Source organism: Lipophrys pholis (assembly GCF_963383615.2).
Source record: "Lipophrys pholis genome assembly, chromosome: 4".
NCBI classification, from domain to species: domain Eukaryota; kingdom Metazoa; phylum Chordata; class Actinopteri; order Blenniiformes; family Blenniidae; genus Lipophrys; species Lipophrys pholis.
Genome location: NC_137637.1, coordinates 23,675,894 through 23,696,696, shown reverse-complemented (window position 1 = coordinate 23,696,696; position 20,803 = coordinate 23,675,894). Strand labels below are relative to the sequence as shown.

The following is a 20,803-nucleotide window of genomic DNA, read 5'->3' as shown; positions in this document are numbered from 1 at the left end:
TAATTTATGCTGCAATCTTTCAGATGTTAACTTTTCAGCTCCAAAGTGTTTGCCCTGTGAAAGCTCATTAACTGTGCAGCTGCTAGAGGCTTGACGACGAGCACCCGTGGTAACAGTGTTTTTATTACATTTTTTCCCTTTGTAAATCTGTTTTAACTCCAATCTGATGCAACTCATACTCAATGAAATGTATTTTTTCCCCTTGTAATTTCTTAGTTTGAAGTCAAGGAGGACTTTACGAACCGCCGCTGATTATGACCACAGTTAATATTCCAAGGATTGTGTTGTGTTGGTTAAAAGTAGCTGTGAGTTCAGGGAGTTGGTGCTGTCTTCCAGTGGAGCTCTGGGATTAGAGTGAGATTGTGTAAACTAAGGGCATGACTTGGAATCTGTGTGCCATATGCTGTTACATGATATCCACATGCGTCTTTGCATCATTATGCATCCAAGTGAACTATCTTTGAAATCTTGAATAAATACGAGGAATAAGTGGAAGTGAGAGCCGACTTGACTTCTGGTGACCAGACAATTCTTCAAGTTCGTGCTGCATATTTTACAGCCTACTTAGGGTACACGCATGAGGCGCTGTCAGTTCTCGACGGTGCTAACAACTGAAAGTGTGTAAATGCTGGTGGTGGAGGTCAGCGGTATCCTATAAACACCAGATGGAGCCTCAAGTTGCAAAGGTGTAAACATGCGCTAATGTTTTCAGCTACTCTGTCATCATCGTCTCTTAGCATCACACCACAAAACCAAATAGTTTGAACGCATGCATTCATTAATACACCATGCAGATATGAATTGTAAAGAAGCATTTCGCGTCATTCTTGTTTTTATAGAGTTGGGGTTTTTTTTGTCTTAGTAAACAACATGATATAGTAACATGTTAGTCCATGTTTATTTTTTTCAACTTTATTTACAGAATATTGTTTAGAAGTAATCATAAGAGAGAGGTGAGAGGAAAATGCAGATCAGCGCTTCAAATGGAAATACATTTTATAAGTTTTGGTACATACATACATACATACATACATTCATACATGAAAGCCTCCAATGTTCCCCCGTCGACTTCATATTAATATGTGTACATTTCTCATTTCATTGTATTGTGGTCACTTTGCATGTTCTGATAAATAGAAGATGGAAACATGCTCCTGGACGTGTGTGGCTCTTCAGTTTAGCTTTAGTTTTCAGTTAGGCGATGTTTATGCTTATTCAAATGACTGAGCAGCGCTTGTATTAAATGAGTGCAGGCTGCAGGTGCAGAGTTTTGTTTCACGATGGCTATGCGTCACCGACTGTTTGCAAATGATGCGATGCAGCATGCAATATATACACACAGCAGCAGCACTTACAATACTTTATTAAACGAATGCTCCAACTGTGTTATATCGTTCTTTCAAAAAACTCACAATTCACACAGAAATTCCTTCGTCCTTTCTCTTTGTCATTTAGAAATCCAGTTTCCCTGCAGTTGCTTTACTTAGACTTAATTGACAGTATGAGATGAACCCCAATGTGCTTATAAAGTTATGAATGTGTTAATGAGTTTTACAGATTTTTATTTTTTTATTTTTAACACACGTGAGAACCTAATCATGTTTTTTTTTTTTTTTCTTTCTTCATAGGATGCCGAGATTAAAAAAAGAACAAGATCTGACTGAGATGGAAAATGATCCACATGTCCTCTGGTAACTCACTGAAAGCTTTGATAGAAGGTACAAACAGAACTTCTTGATTCACATGCAAAACATTATTTTTCAGATTTCATTCAAAAACTCAACAATGGTTTTGTCCCAAAGCAAAGAAGAACACACGCAATGATGCAAGGTGGAAAAAAAGAAAATTGTTTTCAACAGAATTTTTTTTAAATGAGGCATTTTGCTGTATTAAACGTTTGCTTGCGACTGCAGAGAGGTTCGAAAGTAGACAATGTAGAGATCCATGTGCCTGTAGATGACACAGAAACTTAAAAATAGGTCAGTGTATGACTAACTATTGCTAAAGGGCACAAATGATGGAAAAGTGAGAAACAAACAAAAACACTGAAAAAATACTCACCGTCATATTCTGCTCTGTGTTCAATTTTGGATTTCCAGATTCAGATGAAATCAGTTCCAATGTCATCCTAGAATGGATCTGAAAAAGCATAAAAACTCAGAAACATTTACATCCATTTTGTAAAACTGTTGAACGGGATTTTTTTTTCATCCCTTTCCCCATCCAAATGAGGCAAATGATACTTTAAAGTTTTTTGGGTTTTTTTTTTTTCGAAGCGCCTGTGCTTAGAGATCAAATGTCAGAATTTGGGATCTAAAACATCGTGATGCTGTTTCATTGGTTCTATGTAGTTTGCTTGAGTGCTATTTTTCCAAGTTATTTGTAGTTTAGCAGGTCTTATACGTACATAAAATAAACTTAAGAGATGAAATCCTGCTTCGAATCACATTCTCACTCTTGTTTCTGCTCTACAAATCTGGGAAGTTTATTTCCATTCTAAACCAAAACAAGCAACCTTTTAGCACTACTGTTCTCTATAATGTGCCGTTACTTAATATTCTTTGCAAAAGTAGAACATCCAAAAGACCCCAAAATTTTTCCATTTGAAAGGAATGAATATAGAAGGCGTCCTGAAACACAAGTGGTTTTGTGCAGTGCAGCCATTTTGGCAAGGTGATACTATAAAATACACTGTATCTCCCCTTCATATATCCTGTGTAATTTCACAATTTCTAATGCATTCATAAGAATCTTCCTTTTTTGCATGATTATTATTGATCAATTATCTAATTCTGAGTTGCTGAAACTACCTACACGGTCCATAGACAGACATTCCTTTATCATCTATCAATCATTGGTCTCGATCTCTAACAGAGAGGGTGACGATATCTAAACAAGCACGGTACATTTTATAGACAATAACAACAACAACAACAACACTGACCGTCCACATGTACATTTAAGCATTCCACTTACCTGAACTCTGCGGTCAGTAATATGACACACATAAATCAATCCAACTCAGTATCACTTCAAGAAAACTATCCCTCCTTCTTCATCTCTCTGTTTGCTCCACTACTCTCCTGCTCTTACCAATTTGAGTTTCTCCTGTACGCGAGAGTAAATGGACTCACAAGAGCAGACACAAATAAAGTTCTCAGCCGATGTATGAATTGATTGCACACATGGGACCATTTTTTTTCCTAAAGAATTCTGGGATTTTGTTTACAAAAAGCGAACAAAAAGCCAGCAGGTGGGCTAAAGCATGAACAAGTGGTTAATTAGTTTTCAATGAGACATTCGAAGTTGCTTATTGGTTCAATTTCAAAGAAGTGATATAGAAAAACACTTTTAAGTCTACTTTGTGACTTTCGTAGCACAAATACATGCATTTAAACTAGGAAGTATAAAGAGTCATTAAGTATGGTTGAGTTTCCCATGATTTTCTGACTTTAATGTGAAAGCTCATGAGGTCATATGATCATCATTACCATCTCCACTGCAATGGTAGATTTAATTGAATTTTTCTTTCTGAACCGTTTGAACTGTAAGTAACTGCAATCGTGCACTTGAATACCAATATTGTGACATTATACTGAAAGCATCAATATTGTTATTTTTGGACACCTTAACAATAAACGACAGCAGCAGCATGCAGCCCCGACCATCCTGACTGAATTGCAGAAGTATTAACAAGCTTAGATAGATTTGTACTCACCATTGCACTGGACCTGCTTCTATTAAACTTGATGAGTTTATGAGCTACTCACAATAGTGATGGTCAGGAACCCAGCAATTCACAGCCTTGGCATTATTCTGAAGCTCTTGGTAACGAGATGCTGAAAAATATCTGATGTGTAATTAACTGAAGCATTCAATGCATTTGTCAACAATTGCGAGAGTCGGAGCTTGGGCGTTCATTAGCTGAAGGCTATATTTGCGCTCGGTCCTAATAAGACTGTACAGGACGCCCAGACATATTGAATTTCGCTTTTTATTGCAACATAATCGTTCCACAAGAGAATTTGTTCATCTTAAGTGTCCTCTTTATTTGGAGAGAAAGCACAACGGTATAAAGGTCCATAATGGGATCCTAAAATAGCTTGAGCTTAACACTTAAGCCTACGTTCATGGCATGTTTTGAAGAAAAAAAATGTCTCTGCGAAATATTTGTTTAAAATATTCCAGGTCCCTGTGCAGATGGACAAACTAATGCTGTAAAAAGAATTTGCGATCTGAGCACACAATCCCATTTAATTTCTCAATAATGTGTCATAATTATTCTGGACATAAGAGCAATACATTATAACTTTCGGTATAGCGTTATATATTTGGAGATAAAATGCACAGTCACAGCTCTTTGGTTGGTCAGTTCCTGTTTAGAACTTTGAGAAGAAATTCTGTGAAGTTTGTTCGCTTAATGTTTTGCAGGATAAGGTAACACCATCTGTTATCATGAGCTGGGAATACCCGCCCAGCCTGACAAGCTCAGTGACCTTAATAGGATGGCTGTTCCTTCATGGTGGCCACAGAATTCAGTATAAAAGGCTCCCTCCCAGGCTTCACAGAAGCTTTGGGGTAACAGGCTCTTCAGAAAGGTGAGTTTTCTGTCCCACTTGACTCTACAAGTGATCTGGATGCTCAAGAAAAAAAATATTGCTTGTGCATCTCAAGAATGGGACACTTTCTGATGTGTTTACCTATTTCTGTTTTTCAGTATCCAATCTGTAACTGCCTCATTTGGCAAGAAAAAGGTAAATGACAGTCATAGCCTGTGTTCCTTAAATACAAATTATTATCATTATGTTTAACTTGCTTTATCTGACGTACTTTTTTGTGTGTTTTTGTAGAGGCATCATGGGGGACGCAGAAATGGAGTGTTACGGCCCGGCGGCCATATACCTCCGGAAACCTGAAAGGGAGAGAATAGAAGCTCAAAACACTCCTTTTGATGCCAAAACGGCATTTTTTGTGACTGAGCCCAAGGAGATGTATCTGAAAGGGAAACTAGTTAAGAAGGATGGTGGCAAAGTCACAGTCGATGTTCAACCCGGAAAAGTATGCAGAAATGATTTAAAAAAAAAAAAGAAAAATAAGGAGTACATACTGTCTGTAAAGACTGAATATTGTTGTCACTCTTTTGGTGTAGAGTATCACGGTGAAGGAGGATGAAATCTTCCCCATGAACCCTCCGAAGTTCGACAAGATTGAGGACATGGCCATGATGACCCACCTCAGTGAGCCCTCTGTGCTGTATAACCTCAAAGAGCGCTATGCAGCATGGATGATCTACGTGAGTTTGACTTGATCGAATATCAGTAAATTAAGCTTATGAGAACTGCATGAGAATGTACATTACAAACCATCCGCTAGCTGTGATCTATGTAAGATAATGTTTTTTAACATTTTTCATTTATTACATATACTACTTTGTTGGGGTATGGAAGACATTCTGCTGTCCTAGTTTGTGTCGTCCTAATTAATCAATTGCATGGTAGTTAGCCATCCGGCATAAGAGGTTTATTGGTATACTGAAGGGTTTATTGTATACATGGCTCATCACACAGGTTTTAGCCCAGTTGAGTTCTCAAAGGACACAATTAGTGTCTTAGTGACCACCAGAGTTAAGTTTTTTAGTTGGTTTCAGTGGAGTAGAGTTCATCGTGTGTCATTCACAAGCCCAGATCATTTGTCAGATGTCAGAGTCTGTGGGTAATTTAGGAACACTCCAGAGAGTCAGAGCCTTATCATTATCAAAACACTTCAACAGTCCTGGCATCAAGGCCATAGCAGCGGATCCAAGTATTCGACTGAGTTTCTTACTTCACTTTGTTGACGTTCTCTGTGTCTTCTTCTTCAAACAGACCTATTCTGGGCTCTTCTGCGTCACTGTGAACCCCTACAAGTGGCTCCCAGTGTATGATGCAGTAGTTGTTAATGGATACAGAGGCAAGAAGAGAATTGAGGCTCCACCCCACATCTTCTCCATCTCTGATAACGCCTATCAGTTCATGCTCCAAGGTATTTATCAGTGCTATGATCTATAATACATCAAGCACAGTATACACTGACCTGCAGGTCTGCAGGTTTGAAATGATTCCCCCTGAGAAAGCAGAAGTTTCGGTTTCTTCCATAATGGCTTCGTGTTTGTGACAAACCTGCAAATACTGAAAACATTTTTGTTGTAATGTAAATAATACACCAATTTCTCAGTGTTCGTGACAGAATGACTTATGGATCCAATATAATGTGTTCAAATGGCATTCTTTCGACAGATCGTGAGAATCAGTCAATCCTTATCACGTGAGTCAAACTGATAACACCAACATTAATCAGATTATTTCTGTTTTGTTCTGAAACTTATGCAAACTTACACATGACTCTGGGTCATTATCTTTTTGCATCTCAGCGGAGAATCTGGTGCAGGAAAGACCGTCAACACCAAACGTGTCATCCAGTACTTTGCGACGATCGCGGTGGCTTCAGGAAAGAAAGCTGAGCATAGTGCTGGAAAAATACAGGTGAATAATGGTACACACATCAGTAAGGCACGGAATTCAATCCTGACAATACAAACACCTATGATATCATTCCAAGGGGTCCCTGGAAGATCAAATCATTGCCGCCAACCCACTGCTGGAAGCTTATGGTAATGCCAAGACTGTGAGGAATGACAACTCATCCCGCTTTGTAAGTGCTAATTATTGATTCCAAACGGTTTAAAAGCAACAACATGTTATGATTCTAACCAACACTTGTCTTCTCAATAGGGTAAATTCATCAGAATCCATTTTGGTACAACTGGAAAGTTGGCCTCAGCTGATATTGAAACATGTAAGACCTGAAACGATATAGCCAAAGCCAAAAGTTGTTTCTGTCATTTCTCTTTGTGACACACCTCCTTTCTTACTCAATGTTTACCAGACCTGCTGGAGAAATCTCGAGTGACCTTCCAGCTGTCTGCTGAGAGGAGCTATCACATCTTCTACCAGCTCATGACGGGCCACAAACCCGAGCTGTTGGGTGAGCAATATGGCACCAGCAATATCTGATTATATGCATTCTTGCTTCATCTGAATCAATACCGTTTTTCATATTGCTTTGTAGAGGCTCTTCTGATCACCACCAACCCATATGACTATCCCATGGTCAGTCAGGGTGAAATCACTGTCAAGAGTATCGATGATATTGAAGAATTCATCGCCACCGATGTGAGTAGATGTGTCGCATATTTCAAATGAAATGAAAATTGTCAAATACTTTAAAAGATCAGTAGGCAAATTTATACTTTGTATTCCTCCCCGGAGAAACTTTATGCACCTATGAGCAATTTCTGAACTGTTGTTTAAAAAACAAACAAATTATGCTATGGTAACGTTTTTCATCATTTGTTTTCCAGACTGCTATTGACATCTTGGGATTCAATGCGGAGGAGAAATTGGGCATTTACAAGCTGACTGGAGCTGTGATGCATCATGGAAACATGAAGTTCAAGCAGAAGCAGCGAGAGGAGCAGGCAGAGCCTGATGGCACCGAGGGTAACATTTATTAAAGCTTTCTTTGGAAACCAATAATTTGATCCCATTCATTGAAATATCTGATTATATCCACAGATATGTGTTCAATCAAGTCATATAGATTAATTTCATCTTTGATCATGTTCAAGCCTGGTCACAAACCTTTGCTTTATGCTTTTCAACAGTTGCTGATAAAATCGCATACCTCCTGGGCCTGAACTCTGCTGACATGCTCAAGGCTTTGTGCTACCCAAGAGTCAAGGTTGGCAATGAAATGGTGGTTAAAGGTCAAACCGTGCCACAGGTAAATTACAGTAACACTATTTTAGATCATGTATAAAAAACAATATGTATATATATGAACAAATGTATTAATTTTGTAGAACTAAAGGTCCTCTACGATGTTTCTTTAGGTGAATAATTCAGTGATGGCTCTTTCCAAGTCTATCTATGAGAAAATGTTCTTGTGGATGGTGATCAGAATCAATGAGATGCTGGATACCAGACAGCCAAGAAACTTTTTTATTGGTGTCCTGGACATCGCTGGGTTTGAAATCTTTGATGTGAGTAAATTGCACCATGCACTTGTTGATGATAAGTATACTAACACAGTAAATGGCACTGTATACTTTATTTCTTAACACCCCTCTCACTGATTTTTCTTCTATCTAAATGTCTTTAGTTCAACAGCTTGGAGCAGCTGTGCATCAACTTCACTAATGAAAAACTGCAACAGTTCTTCAACCACCACATGTTCGTCCTGGAGCAAGAAGAGTACAAGAAGGAGGGAATTGAGTGGGAGTTTATTGACTTTGGTATGGACTTGGCTGCTTGCATTGAGCTTATCGAGAAGGTGAGCAATATAGGATCCGTTCGCAAAACAATGTAAACTAAGAGTTAACTGCCTTAAACAATAATTCTATTTTGACTTGTCAGCCAATGGGCATCTTCTCCATCCTTGAGGAGGAGTGCATGTTCCCCAAAGCATCAGACACAACCTTCAAGAACAAGCTGTACGATCAGCATCTTGGAAAAAGTGCCCCGTTCCAGAAACCAAAGCCTGCCAAAGGCAAAGCTGAAGCGCATTTCGCTCTGGTACACTATGCTGGCACTGTCGACTACAACGTTCTTGGCTGGCTGGACAAGAACAAGGACCCCCTGAATGACTCCGTGGTTCAGCTCTTCCAGAAGTCCTCAGTCAAGCTGTTGGCCTTGCTGTATGTTGCTCATGCCTCAACAGATGGTAAATGTACAGTTAGAATGAAATACTTTGTATGAAGCAAGAAAATATACATTCTTTTGTCAATTTTGCAAGGACAGACTTCATAACTATAGTTCAGTATAATGCAGGATGGGAATGGCGGGAGGTGGGTGGGTACATACAGTCATTCCACTAGTAATTCATTTTTTTAAATACCATCTTGCAAGAATAAGTAAAATTTGAATTCCTTTCACAGAGGCCAAAGGTGGAAAGAAAGGTGGAGGAAAGAAGAAGGGTGGTTCCTTCCAAACTGTCTCAGCTCTATTCAGGGTAACTTGTATTCCTCCTTTTAGATTATATTATATATTATATGTAAACTATTACATTCAAGTACTTATTTATGATAAGAAAACCTCCTCAAAGCTTTACACGATTTACAAGAATGTCGTAACATGAGGCCATGTAATTAAGTGAAACCTTTTGCAAATGATTTTGTTGATATACCTTCATTGTAAGAGACCAAATTGATTGTGATGACACTTATTTTTACTGCTTATCTGTGAAACATTTACGAATGAAACTTCCTTGAAGTCCCAACAAAAATTGTGAATTTTATTGACACCAGCCTAGTTTTGTGATACAATATCTTCTCTTAACTTGTGCAGACAGAAATGTCTGAATATTCAGCTTGCAGAATATGCAGTTCATGTTTTGTCCAGTTAAAGTTTGTAAGGTATAGGGTATTATCATGCAAATGTCAGATCATGGTGATCAATAAGAATGATAAATGTTTTTTTGTCTTTCCACAGGAAAACCTTGGCAAGCTCATGACCAACTTGAGGAGCACGCACCCACATTTTGTCCGTTGCTTGATTCCCAATGAAAGCAAAACACCAGGTTGGTCCCTTGCTCGTCAGCACAAGTTTCACATTGTCCACATCAGTTTATTTGATCAAGGTTTCTATTTTTCCTTCATCTACTGTGCGGTTTGTCGATTTATTTCCACTGACTGTCCGCAAACCACACGCAACCACACTCCTTACTATACCGCTGACTTCTCTCACAAATGTTTATTTTTATTGTTTTAGGTCTTATGGAGAACTTCCTGGTCATCCACCAGCTGAGGTGTAACGGTGTGCTGGAAGGTATCAGGATCTGCAGGAAAGGCTTCCCCAGCAGAATCCTCTATGGCGACTTCAAGCAGAGGTGTGGCGGCTTTCTGTCATCCTTTGAAACCAAACATGTTGATTCTCTTTGGTTTTAGAGCTTATTTATGTTTTTTATTTTTCAGGTACAAAGTACTGAATGCCAGTGTCATCCCTGAGGGACAGTTCATTGACAATAAGAAGGCCTCAGAGAAACTGCTGGGCTCTATCAATGTCGACCACACTCAGTACAAGTTTGGCCACACAAAGGTAGACTGTTAAAAAACGAAGAATTGAAAAAGTAGTTCAACAATGGAGTTTTACATTTCCAGGCAGGAAATCATTTATTCTGTTTTGAAAAAAGGTGTTCTTCAAAGCCGGTCTGCTGGGAACTCTGGAGGAGATGAGAGATGAGAAACTGGTGGAGCTGGTCTCAATGCTTCAGGCTCTCTGCAGGGCTTATGTGATGAGGAGAGAATTTGTCAAGATGATGGAAAGAAGGTATGCTTTTTAAAGCGGGCTATGTCTCAAGTTTTTGATAACGAAAACAAATAGGATATCAGCTGCTTTCCTATTTTGTTTCAAAGTTGAGAGAAAGTGATCAAAACATACTTTCTGTGCTTCATTTCCTCAGGGAATCTATTTTCTCCATCCAGTACAACATTCGCTCATTCATGAACGTCAAAACTTGGCCATGGATGAAGCTGTACTTCAAGATCAAGCCTCTGCTGAAGAGTGCAGAGTCTGAGAAGGAGATGGCCCAAATGAAGGAGGAATTTGAAAAGACCAAAGAGGAGCTAGCAAAGGCTCTGGCCAAGAAGAAAGAACTCGAGGAGAAGATGGTTTCCCTGCTGCAGGAGAAGAATGACTTGCAACTCCAAATTTCATCTGTATGTTGAATGAAATGAGGATTTACGTATTCCAGATTGTTCCAGTCGGTCATATCTCTTTTTCTTGTTCTTACACTTGTAGGAAGGCGAAACTCTCGCTGATGCAGAGGAAAGATGCGAGGGTCTCATCAAAGCAAAAATCCAACTTGAGGCAAAAGTCAAAGAGGCAAGTGAGAGGCTGGAGGATGAGGAGGAAATGAATGCTGAGTTGACTGCAAAGAAGAGGAAGCTGGAGGATGAGTGCTCTGAGTTGAAGAAAGACATCGATGACTTGGAGCTCACCCTGGCCAAAGTGGAGAAGGAGAAACATGCCACGGAGAACAAGGTTAGTATATCAATTAAGAAGCTTCAAAGGCAACTCTTTGCAAAATACAACAACCCCTATATCTTTATATATCCCTTATAGGTTAAAAACCTGGTTGAGGAAATGGCTTCTCAAGATGAGGCCATTGCCAAGTTAACCAAAGAGAAGAAGGCCTTTCAAGAGTCCCATCAGCAGCTCCTCGATGACCTGCAGGCAGAGGAAGACAAAGTCAACACTCTGACCAAGGCCAAGACCAAGCTGGAGCAGCAAGTGGATGATGTGAGAGACTCAGCAAACAGTACAACAGTACAACTGTGTTGTCATCATACTCATGACTCTGTCTGTGGATTCACTAGATTGAAGGTTCACTGGAGCAAGAGAAGAAACTTCGAATGGATCTTGAGCGCTCTAAAAGAAAGCTTGAAGGTGATTTGAAACTGGCTCAGGAAACCATAATGGATCTGGAGAATGAAAAGCAGCAGTTTGAAGAGAAATTAAAGAAGTGAGTAAAAAAACTAATTCTCAATCATACGTTAATCGATCTCACAATAGCGGTGTACATCTAACATTTTTTTTGTTTACACTTTTAAAGGAGGGACTTTGAGATCAGCCAGTTTCTCAGTAAGATAGAAGATGAACAAAGTCTTGGAATTCAGCTTCAGAAGAAAATCAAGGAACTGCAGGTGAACTGCAAATTCTGTATGTGTTCGCGTTTGAGCTGTGTGGATGGAAGTTTTGTTCAATGTGACTGCTCTCAATTTGAAATGAACAACTGGAGCTACTTTTCCTATGGAATGAGGCACTGAGGGGTACAATGGAAACATAGTGGTGGATCATTTAAAAAAATCCAATCAACCATCAGCAGAAACAATTTTTTCAGTTTTAATTTCAGGAATTAGTATTTTAATGTTGATGTGTGGAGTTTAACTTATTAGTCATGTTTCTTTCACTAAACGCCAGGCTCGTATTGAGGAGCTGGAGGAGGAGATTGAGGCCGAGAGAGCTGCTCGAGCCAAAGTGGAGAAGCAAAGGTCTGACCTCTCCAGGGAACTTGAGGAGATCAGCGAGAGGCTGGAAGAAGCTGGAGGAGCAACTTCTGTTCAGATTGAGATGAACAAGAAGCGCGAGGCCGAGTTTCATAAGTTGCGTCGTGACCTTGAAGAGTCCACCCTGCAGCATGAGGCCACCGCGGCAGCTCTCCGCAAGAAGCAGGCCGATACCGTGGCAGAGTTGGGAGAACAGATCGATAACCTCCAGAGAATCAAACAGAAGCTGGAGAAAGAGAAAAGCGAATTCAAGATGGAGATTGATGACCTCAGCAGCAATATGGAATCTGTCGCCAAATCAAAAGTAAATTACTGAATTTAAATGATAACAGAATGTTAATTATCAGAATTATGTCTTCAGTATCAACATGGCTCCAAGGCGCATTACACATGGTTGTGCTTCTTTCTGTAGGGTAACATGGAGAAAATGTGCCGGTCTCTTGAGGACCAACTGAGTGAGTTGAAGACTAAGAATGACGAGCATGTGCGTCAGCTGACTGAGTTCAATACTCAAAGATCCAGATTGATGACTGAAAATGGTGAGTTAGATGTCTGAGAGTAAAACCCAACTCCAGGTGACATTTCACCGAAAATTCACAATAAGTTTGATTTTTCTTTTCAGGTGAAATGGGTCGCCAGCTGGAAGAAAAGGAGTCTCTCGTTTCACAGCTTTCAAGAGGGAAACAAGCCTTTATTCATCAGATTGAAGAGCTGAAAAGACACCTTGAGGAAGAAGTGAAGGTGCCATATTGATCCCTTATCCCTAACAAATGAAGAAATGTATTTCTTAATAGGCAAAAAAAAAAAAAAACAAATGTAAAAGTTTTGATTGTATTTGCTCATTAGTCCAAGAACGCCCTGGCTCACGCCGTTCAGTCGTCTCGTCATGACTGCGACCTGCTCAGAGAGCAGTACGAGGAGGAGCAGGAGGCCAAAGCGGAGCTGCAGCGTGGAATGTCCAAGGCAAACAGCGAAGTGGCTCAGTGGAGAACCAAATATGAGACTGATGCCATCCAGCGCACTGAGGAGCTGGAGGAAGCAAAGCAAGTCTTAAAAGTTTAACTTTGCGAAGCCGTCTATGATTCAAGGCGTGTGGGTATCTAAACTTAAATACTCCTGACAGGAAAAAGCTTGCCCAGCGTCTTCAGGATGCAGAGGAGTCCATCGAGGCTGTGAACGCAAAATGTGCCTCTCTGGAAAAAACCAAACAGAGACTGCACGGTGAAGTGGAGGACCTGATGATCGATGTGGAGAGAGCTAATGGACTCGCTGCCGCTCTGGACAAGAAGCAGAGGAACTTTGACAAGGTACTACTTTGAGGTACCGCTGATCGACTTGTGCATGAACCAGAAAACGAAAAGCTAAACATGTCTTGATGCCTTCAGGTTCTTGCAGAGTGGAAGCAGAAGTACGAGGAAAGCCAGGCAGAGCTGGAAGGAGCTCAGAAGGAGGCTCGTTCTCTCAGCACTGAAATGTTCAAGATGAAAAATTCCTATGAAGAAACTCTGGATCACCTGGAGACACTGAAGAGGGAGAACAAAAATCTGCAACGTAAGATGACATATAATGAAGAGTACAATATAGTAATACTTCCTACATGTTTATGTTAACTTTGTGTTTTATTTTGCTGCCTGAACAGAGGAAATCACTGATCTGACTGAGCTTCTTAGTGAATCTGGAAAGACCATTCATGAACTGGAGAAGGGAAAGAAGATGGCAGAAATTGAGAAAATAGAAGTCCAAACTGCACTGGAAGAGGCAGAGGTATTGAAAACAATGACTTGGCGAGGGAAAACACAAATTCAAAACTCTAACAGAATAACACTCAAATTGTATTCATGAATGGAAGTTTGCCTAACAATTCATACTTCTTAAATCTGAAAATTATTTCAGGCTACACTGGAGCACGAGGAGTCGAAGATTCTCCGCATCCAGCTTGAACTCACTCAGGTCAAAAGTGAAATCGACAGAAAACTTGCAGAGAAGGATGAGGAGATTGAACAGATCAAGAGGAACAGCCAGAGAGTGATTGAGTCCATGCAGAGCACTCTGGATGCTGAGATCAGGAGCAGGAATGATGCCCTGAGAGTCAAGAAGAAGATGGAGGGAGACCTCAATGAGATGGAGATCCAGCTGAGCCACGCCAACCGCCAGGCCGCTGAAGCCCAGAAGCAGCTGAGGAACGTGCAGGGACAGCTCAAGGTCTGAAATGTGAAAAGAAAAATATAACAATAAGAGCAAGGCTCAAACATTCTTGGAATGGTGATCATAATAAATTTCTATCTCAAACTCAGGATGCCCTTCTGCACCTTGATGAAGCTGTCAGAAGTCAGGCAGACCTGAAGGAGCAGGTTGCAATGGTGGAGCGCAGGAACAACCTGATGATAGCTGAGATTGAAGAGCTGAGAGCTGCGCTGGAGCAGACGGAGAGAGGCCGCAAAATAGCTGAGCAGGAGCTGGTGGACGCCAGCGAGCGTGTGGGCCTCCTGCACTCTCAGGTACTACTGGATTTTTGACTAATTTAATGATTCAAGTTTCTTAGCATTGCTCTGGGCCTCACTGTAGCTCATTTCAAAATGTTGATTTAACAGAATACCAGCCTTATCAACACCAAGAAGAAGCTGGAGTCTGACCTCATCCAGGTCCAGGGGGAAGTGGACGATTCTATCCAGGAAGCAAGAAATGCTGAAGAAAAGGCTAAGAAAGCCATTACTGATGTGAGTCATGTTTATATCTTATTAATATCTTCTGAAAGAAGCTGTTTAAACCTGTCAATTTCAAATGTCATTGCCAATAGTGCTTTATGTTTAAACAAAACAAGAAAAAAATAGTAATGTGATACAAAGTGACATGTAGAATTTTTTGTTTGATTCAAGTAAACAGTCACAACTTTTTGCTTCAATGATTCCAGAAAGTAACTGATGGAAGGAATCACACATTATGTGTCTGGGGAAATGAACTAGACACTATAGTTACACTATTAACTTTAAGCAATTTGGTTTTGAGTTTATATTTTTGTACATTTCACTCTATTCATGCATTAACCCGACAGGGAGGGACTTTCAATTCATGAACTATTTTAAAATGAACCTATGTGCAGGCGGCCATGATGGCGGAGGAGCTGAAGAAAGAGCAGGACACCAGCTCTCATTTGGAGAGGATGAAGAAGAACATGGAGATAACTGTGAAGGACCTGCAGCACCGCCTGGACGAAGCTGAAAACCTGGCAATGAAGGGCGGCAAGAAGCAGCTCCAGAAACTGGAGGCCAGGGTAATTAAATACCTTAAAATGTCTTTCATTTATTCATTAAAAGACCTTCATGTCTCCCGCAAAAAAATGTAGACATAAAAAAAAATAAAAAATGGGCTGAGTTTTACAACGTTTGCCATGGGTGATTGCAAATACCTTCAAATCTCTCTGTTTAGCTTTCTGTATTTCAATGAATACTTTAAAAGTGATCATTTTAATGAACATATTTGGCAAAATATGACCTTTCGGTGATGCAATTTGGGTTTCCTCTTCCCAAGGTTCGAGAGCTTGAGAGCGAGGTGGACTCTGAGCAGAGACGTGGAGCTGAAGCTATTAAAGGTGTTAGAAAATATGAACGGAGAGTGAAGGAGCTGACCTATCAGGTATAGTGTCTGTGTTTATATATCTATTTATATATGGATTTCTACGTGTATAAATCTCATCTGTCCTTTTGCTAACAAGCTTGCTGTAGAATAAACTTCAAACCCCTAGAGGGCATGTACCACCTTCTTATCCCTGCTCCTTCCTTTGCTGAACGGTGCAGACAGCTACAGGGCTGAAAATCAACTCTGTTTTCTGAGTAAAAAGAAAAATACATTTAGCTACTTGCTTTTTTTTCAGTATGCTACATGTGTGAAATTAATAGAGTTGTGAAAAGGATTTTCACTGTAGATAAGAGTTTGATTGACAGATGTCTGAGATGTCTCTGTGCTGTCTGTGAAAACGATCTGTGGGGCCGGACGGATGCAAATTTCTCTGCTGTCACTGATATCCTCAGTGTTGGCAGCATGTGTGCTTGTTGGTACTCGTGTCGTCACTCAAGCTAAAGTGGCTTCAGTGTTGAAGATGAAAGGTTCAATGTTTTATGCGCTTTAAAGTGGTTTTGAAGATGCAGGTGAAACAGGCGAAAGATAAGAGGCCTGTAGTGACGGTCACTGTGCTGTGCCCCCCACCAGACCGAGGAAGACAAGAAAAATATCAGTCGACTTCAAGATCTGGTGGACAAGTTGCAGCTGAAAGTAAAATCCTACAAGAGGCAGTCCGAGGATTCTGTAAGTGTGAAATATTAGACGTGCACACCATTTACTTTTTCACTCTTGTATAACACTGGAGAACAGACAACGTTGTGCTGGATGATTAAATGACCGAGAGGTTTTCTGCTCTTAAAACTGGACTACTTGTTTACTATAACACTGCTTGAACCTTTCAGGAGGAACAGGCCAACTCTCACCTGACCAGGTACAGGAAGGTGCAGCACGAGCTGGAGGAGGCTCAGGAGCGGGCTGACATCGCCGAGTCGCAGGTCAACAAGCTGAGAGCCAAGAGCCGTGACATCGGCAGGGTATGATCCCTTTTAATTCACTTTTATTTATCACAAATCTCTGGCAGATTATATTGAAGTCATATTATTTGATATCCTAACTCTTTACATCTGTTGTGTTATTTTAAAGGGAAAAGATGCTGAAGAATGAACATCTAGTGTGGAAAAGACACAGTACAAGACGTCATAAAATATGATCCTTTTGTCAAGTCTGTCACAAGAAATAAACCAAAGCATTCAAATATTTGGTTTGTGATTTTTTTTTATTTGATCATATTTGGGGGGATGTTTGTCGTGTAATGGCCAAGTTGATTTTCACAGACTTTGTAAGCAGCTGTGTGAAAATATCAAGGAAAATATTTTTTAAAAAAGTCAGGATTATTTTCAGGATTTTGTACAAAAATAGTTTGTCCCCACTGATGAACTGACTGTCTCCTGTGAAAAGAACATAAAACCAGTGACGTGAATAGAAACACGATTATCCAGTCTCAGAAGTCAGACAGATCATTTAAAGTTCATTAGAAAAACCGAAATCTACACTCAGGCGGCATTATCCAGAATAACTAACTGTCAACTGACATACTCACAAGTCCTTCGGGTTACCATAACTGTGAATCTTTGCCTTGCGGTGATAATGTTACTGACAGTCTGGTGGCACGACAGTTTTTTTTTTTTGCGTGCCTGAAAACATATGTCATGAAGTGTCAAGCAGCGATCCGTGACCAAAATAGAACTATTAGTGACCCATGACATACAGTGAGTCTTCCGCCCCTTCTAACTCTAATGTTTGGCTGAACAGCACAAAGTAAATGTGGAAACTTTGTCAATCGACCTCGTAAATTAAGTGAATTGACAGGAAGTCAGTGTTTGATGTCTTCACTCTGAATTCGAAAATAGGGAGTATTTTTCTCTAATTCTTGCAAATCTGACCACAGATTATCTGTGGATGTTAATCTTAAATGTTATAGTCCAGTAGTAGTTCCAGGCAGAGTCTGCGGGCTTCACCATCACTTCCACAACTCGTTCGAATTTTTAAGTTTACGTTGAAATTCTTAAGGACACTGGCTCTTAATTTAGAGTCATTGTCCTCTGCCACTGAATATCTCTGGAGCGAATCATACTCCTCCGGGATGCATGTTTTTCTTTTTCTTTTTTTTACACCTGCTGAAAGAAAGACGCCTACAAAAAATGTTTTGCCGCAACTTCATACCAATGAGAACACAGACAAAACAAATTTAAGCACATGTGTGAACAGTCCCAAGATATGTGATTCTAAATGGCTTTTGGAAAATTAGAATTGTTGAGAAAGGATAACTAAAGATCAATAAATAACGTGTTGGGAACATAAGAATGAGGTTCATATGTTAGTGATGTAAGTACTCCATTACTAACTTCAGAAGTAGTTACACAGTTTTTATTATTGAATCTTTGCAACAACCCCATGACATGGATTTTGAGTTAATATCCATATAATACTCAGCGGTGCAGGTATTTGCCTTGACTTAGTAAGAAGGGATATGTCGGGGAACAACAACAGCCAAATAATCGTGTTTTGTGGGATTATGGACTGAAGCAGGAACCCCACATTAGAGAGGGGTTCGGATTTAGGATAGAGAAACATTAATTACATCCAATTGTGACATGTCACTAATCCATTTATCCATCCATATCTTTATGCAACTTCGCAGGGAGGCAAAAGGCAACGTACACCCAGAACAGACCACCACACACATCTATGCCTATGGGCAATTTATAGTCATCAACCATCTCAAAAGCTATGTCTTAAAACATTGGGAGACAGCTGGGGTACCTCGTGATTTCTTTTCCTATCTGATTTTAACTGAAGATTAACAAGTATAAACATTCTTGGAGTTGTATCTGTTATATAAAACAAAATTCCCAACTGTAACACATTACATCACTATATAATAGACAAATGAGGCGTGCTCACTGTTAGACAGTTACACTGAACACTTTATTACGGGTTGGAAAAGTATTTAAAAAGAGACTGACTAGTTTGTCTTTGTCTAAAAAGTAATGAAAATGTAACAAAATCTGTCTGCTCAGGTCTCCCAGCTTCTACTGCAGGACGCAGATGCAACTATATTTAACATTGAGCAGATGAAGACACTGGTAAATTCAAATATGTGGAAATTCTACAAATGTAAACTTTTAACAGTGAAACATTGCTGGTATTGCATATGAGTAACTGCTCTATTGTCATACCGATGATTTAAGACCGCTGAGGGCGTGCTCGTTTTATACCAAAGGTTGTTCCACAATAAGACTTGAGGCAGAATAAATGGCTGAGCCATGAGAACATAGTCGAGGAGACGGCTATATTTGTGTTTCTACCAAATAAGCACCTCCGCCGGAGCATAAGAGAGTATCAAGTGACACATTTTTATTGAATATACTGGCCTGTTTGTCAGGCGTGAAGCCCCCAGTCTTTAGTCCCTAATGTCCTCTCCCTTTCTTTGCCAGTTGAGTGTCCTCTTACAACAGGGAAAGAATGCAAACTCCTGCACACCATAAAACATGATCCCCCCCTAGTCGTGTATGGGGAACAAACACTTGACTTAGGGGAAGGTCAAGCTGCGGGCCTGCACTTGTCTTCAGTTCATCTGTCAGGACACACAACACAACAAGACCATTTAAAGGAAGGATTTAAAAATACACCCGAGCCCTGGAGACAACACAAGCGCCTGTCTCAAAAAACCTGGAGACACAAATCTTAATCACCTGTTCCCTGCAGATTCCCGCTCGGGCAATTGGGAGAGTTTACTGCCCAGCAGACAAATAAACCACAACACTGCAGGAATCTTTACTGCTTCAAAAAGCTGCTGGTCGTGTCACGGGCGTCAGGAGGAGATGTGATTTACTACGGTCAAACGCATCAAAAACGTTCCTCGTGTCAGACAGTGACAGTTGACTTGTCAGCAGCAGAGAGTCTGACCTCAACATAAAGCTGCGGTTGTCTTTACACCTTTGACTTTAAGCGGCACAAAGGGGAGACAAGCAGGTCATCCTTGTAATCGACCTCATGCTGGATGGTTAGAGTGTCAAAAATGTAGTGCTGCTGCGCGATGTGCAACAAAATATGAGAGCGCCACATTGAAAAACTAACGAAGGCGGTTTGACCTGGATGTGAGGGAGAAAGGAACTGGGGAAGTGAGTTCGATAAGGACACGTGTCAAAAAAACCTATATCATAGTCCCATTGGCATATGAATAGTGTTTGAATAAACTAGAGTTAGGTGGAACAAATATCATGTTTACATGAACAAAGCTGAAGAATAAAAACACATTGATGAATCAATTGAACAGCAATAAGGCTTCAAGCTGTTTAATCTATTTATTTGCTTCTCGCAGAGTCCTCAAGTTTAAAAATATAACATTCCCTTTCATGTGCCAGCATTTATTATTTTTTTACAGGAGGTTGTACCAAGTTCAACTGCTCAAGTTTTTTGTGAGCAATATTAACGTCCACATGGATAGGTGAGCGCACGAAATCAGCCATTTCTCCTTTGCACATTCATCACAATTTGTTCTCAAAACAGACTTTTAAAGCCTCAAATTGGCTGTTTTTTCTCCCCCCTGAACTGTCAGACTCTACAATGGTTCAGTTTGACAAGCACTTTGACACGAGGGTCAGTGTCTTGTCTCACTATTTTAACCTTCCGTGTCTTGAAGCTCTCCAAATACAAATATCAGATTTCTAGACGTTCCCTCGAAAGCTGAAGCCCCTTGACCCTCAGCCAGATGTCCCTTTAAGGTTGGAGAGTGTCTGTCATCGGTCTGAGCTTTGGGATTATCACGCCTTCATCGGCTACTACAAAAATATAACACCGGAGCCTCTAGAGCACAACATATTTGGCATTCATTTGTTTGATGGAGGTGGTGTGATATTTTGAACCAAAGTGTTTCAGTTGGAAGATGTGGAAACAAGCTTCAGACTGTGTCTGGAGATGTGTCAGTTAGAGATTAATAAGAAACATGACCCGCTTTCCTCTCCAGGCGACGCTTCAGAAGTCATGTACACTGATATGAGTTGTTTATGAAGTATAAATGTGACAACAACTGGCTGTGGCCTTTAATCTGATCTCACAAGACAACTGACCATCACTTTC

General features: G+C 40.2%; 1 protein-coding gene and 1 long non-coding RNA gene across 2 annotated transcripts; one reads left to right on the top strand and one right to left on the bottom strand.

Annotated features, from left to right (window-relative positions):
• Positions 1-817: 817 nt before the first annotated feature.
• LOC308108498 lies at positions 818-3,779 on the bottom strand. Its single transcript, XR_013935281.1, has 3 exons — positions 3,719-3,779; positions 2,062-2,139; positions 818-1,950 (listed from the first exon to the last, which is right to left on the bottom strand). It is a non-coding gene; the product is annotated as an uncharacterized lncRNA (long non-coding RNA).
• Positions 3,780-4,431: 652 nt separating this feature from the next.
• LOC308108494 (myosin heavy chain, fast skeletal muscle-like) lies at positions 4,432-16,923 on the top strand. The gene is made up of 41 exons (XM_080461474.1): positions 4,432-4,598; positions 4,718-4,754; positions 4,851-5,058; positions 5,150-5,293; positions 5,865-6,021; positions 6,276-6,303; positions 6,410-6,521; positions 6,598-6,690; positions 6,771-6,834; positions 6,925-7,023; positions 7,108-7,211; positions 7,400-7,538; positions 7,703-7,821; positions 7,931-8,080; positions 8,200-8,370; positions 8,454-8,760; positions 8,975-9,048; positions 9,528-9,615; positions 9,807-9,924; positions 10,010-10,133; positions 10,228-10,364; positions 10,498-10,753; positions 10,836-11,078; positions 11,160-11,336; positions 11,414-11,559; positions 11,650-11,740; positions 12,018-12,407; positions 12,516-12,642; positions 12,726-12,844; positions 12,950-13,146; positions 13,227-13,410; positions 13,489-13,654; positions 13,743-13,867; positions 13,997-14,305; positions 14,398-14,601; positions 14,695-14,820; positions 15,204-15,374; positions 15,632-15,736; positions 16,310-16,405; positions 16,564-16,695; positions 16,805-16,923. The coding sequence occupies exons 3-41, from the start codon at positions 4,858-4,860 to the stop codon at positions 16,823-16,825; spliced, it is 5,814 nt and encodes a 1,937-aa protein (XP_080317600.1). The 5' UTR covers positions 4,432-4,598; positions 4,718-4,754; positions 4,851-4,857; the 3' UTR covers positions 16,826-16,923.
• Positions 16,924-20,803: the final 3,880 nt, after the last annotated feature.

Coding starts and splice junctions, on each gene's coding strand:
- LOC308108494 (XM_080461474.1), top strand. CDS start 4,858: ATGGGGGACGCAGAAATGGAGTGTTACGGCCCGGCGGCCATATACCTC. Junction 5,059..5,149: donor TCGATGTTCAACCCGGAAAA/GTATGCAGAAAT, acceptor CTTTTGGTGTAG/AGTATCACGGTGAAGGAGGA. Junction 10,134..10,227: donor ACAAGTTTGGCCACACAAAG/GTAGACTGTTAA, acceptor TTTTGAAAAAAG/GTGTTCTTCAAAGCCGGTCT.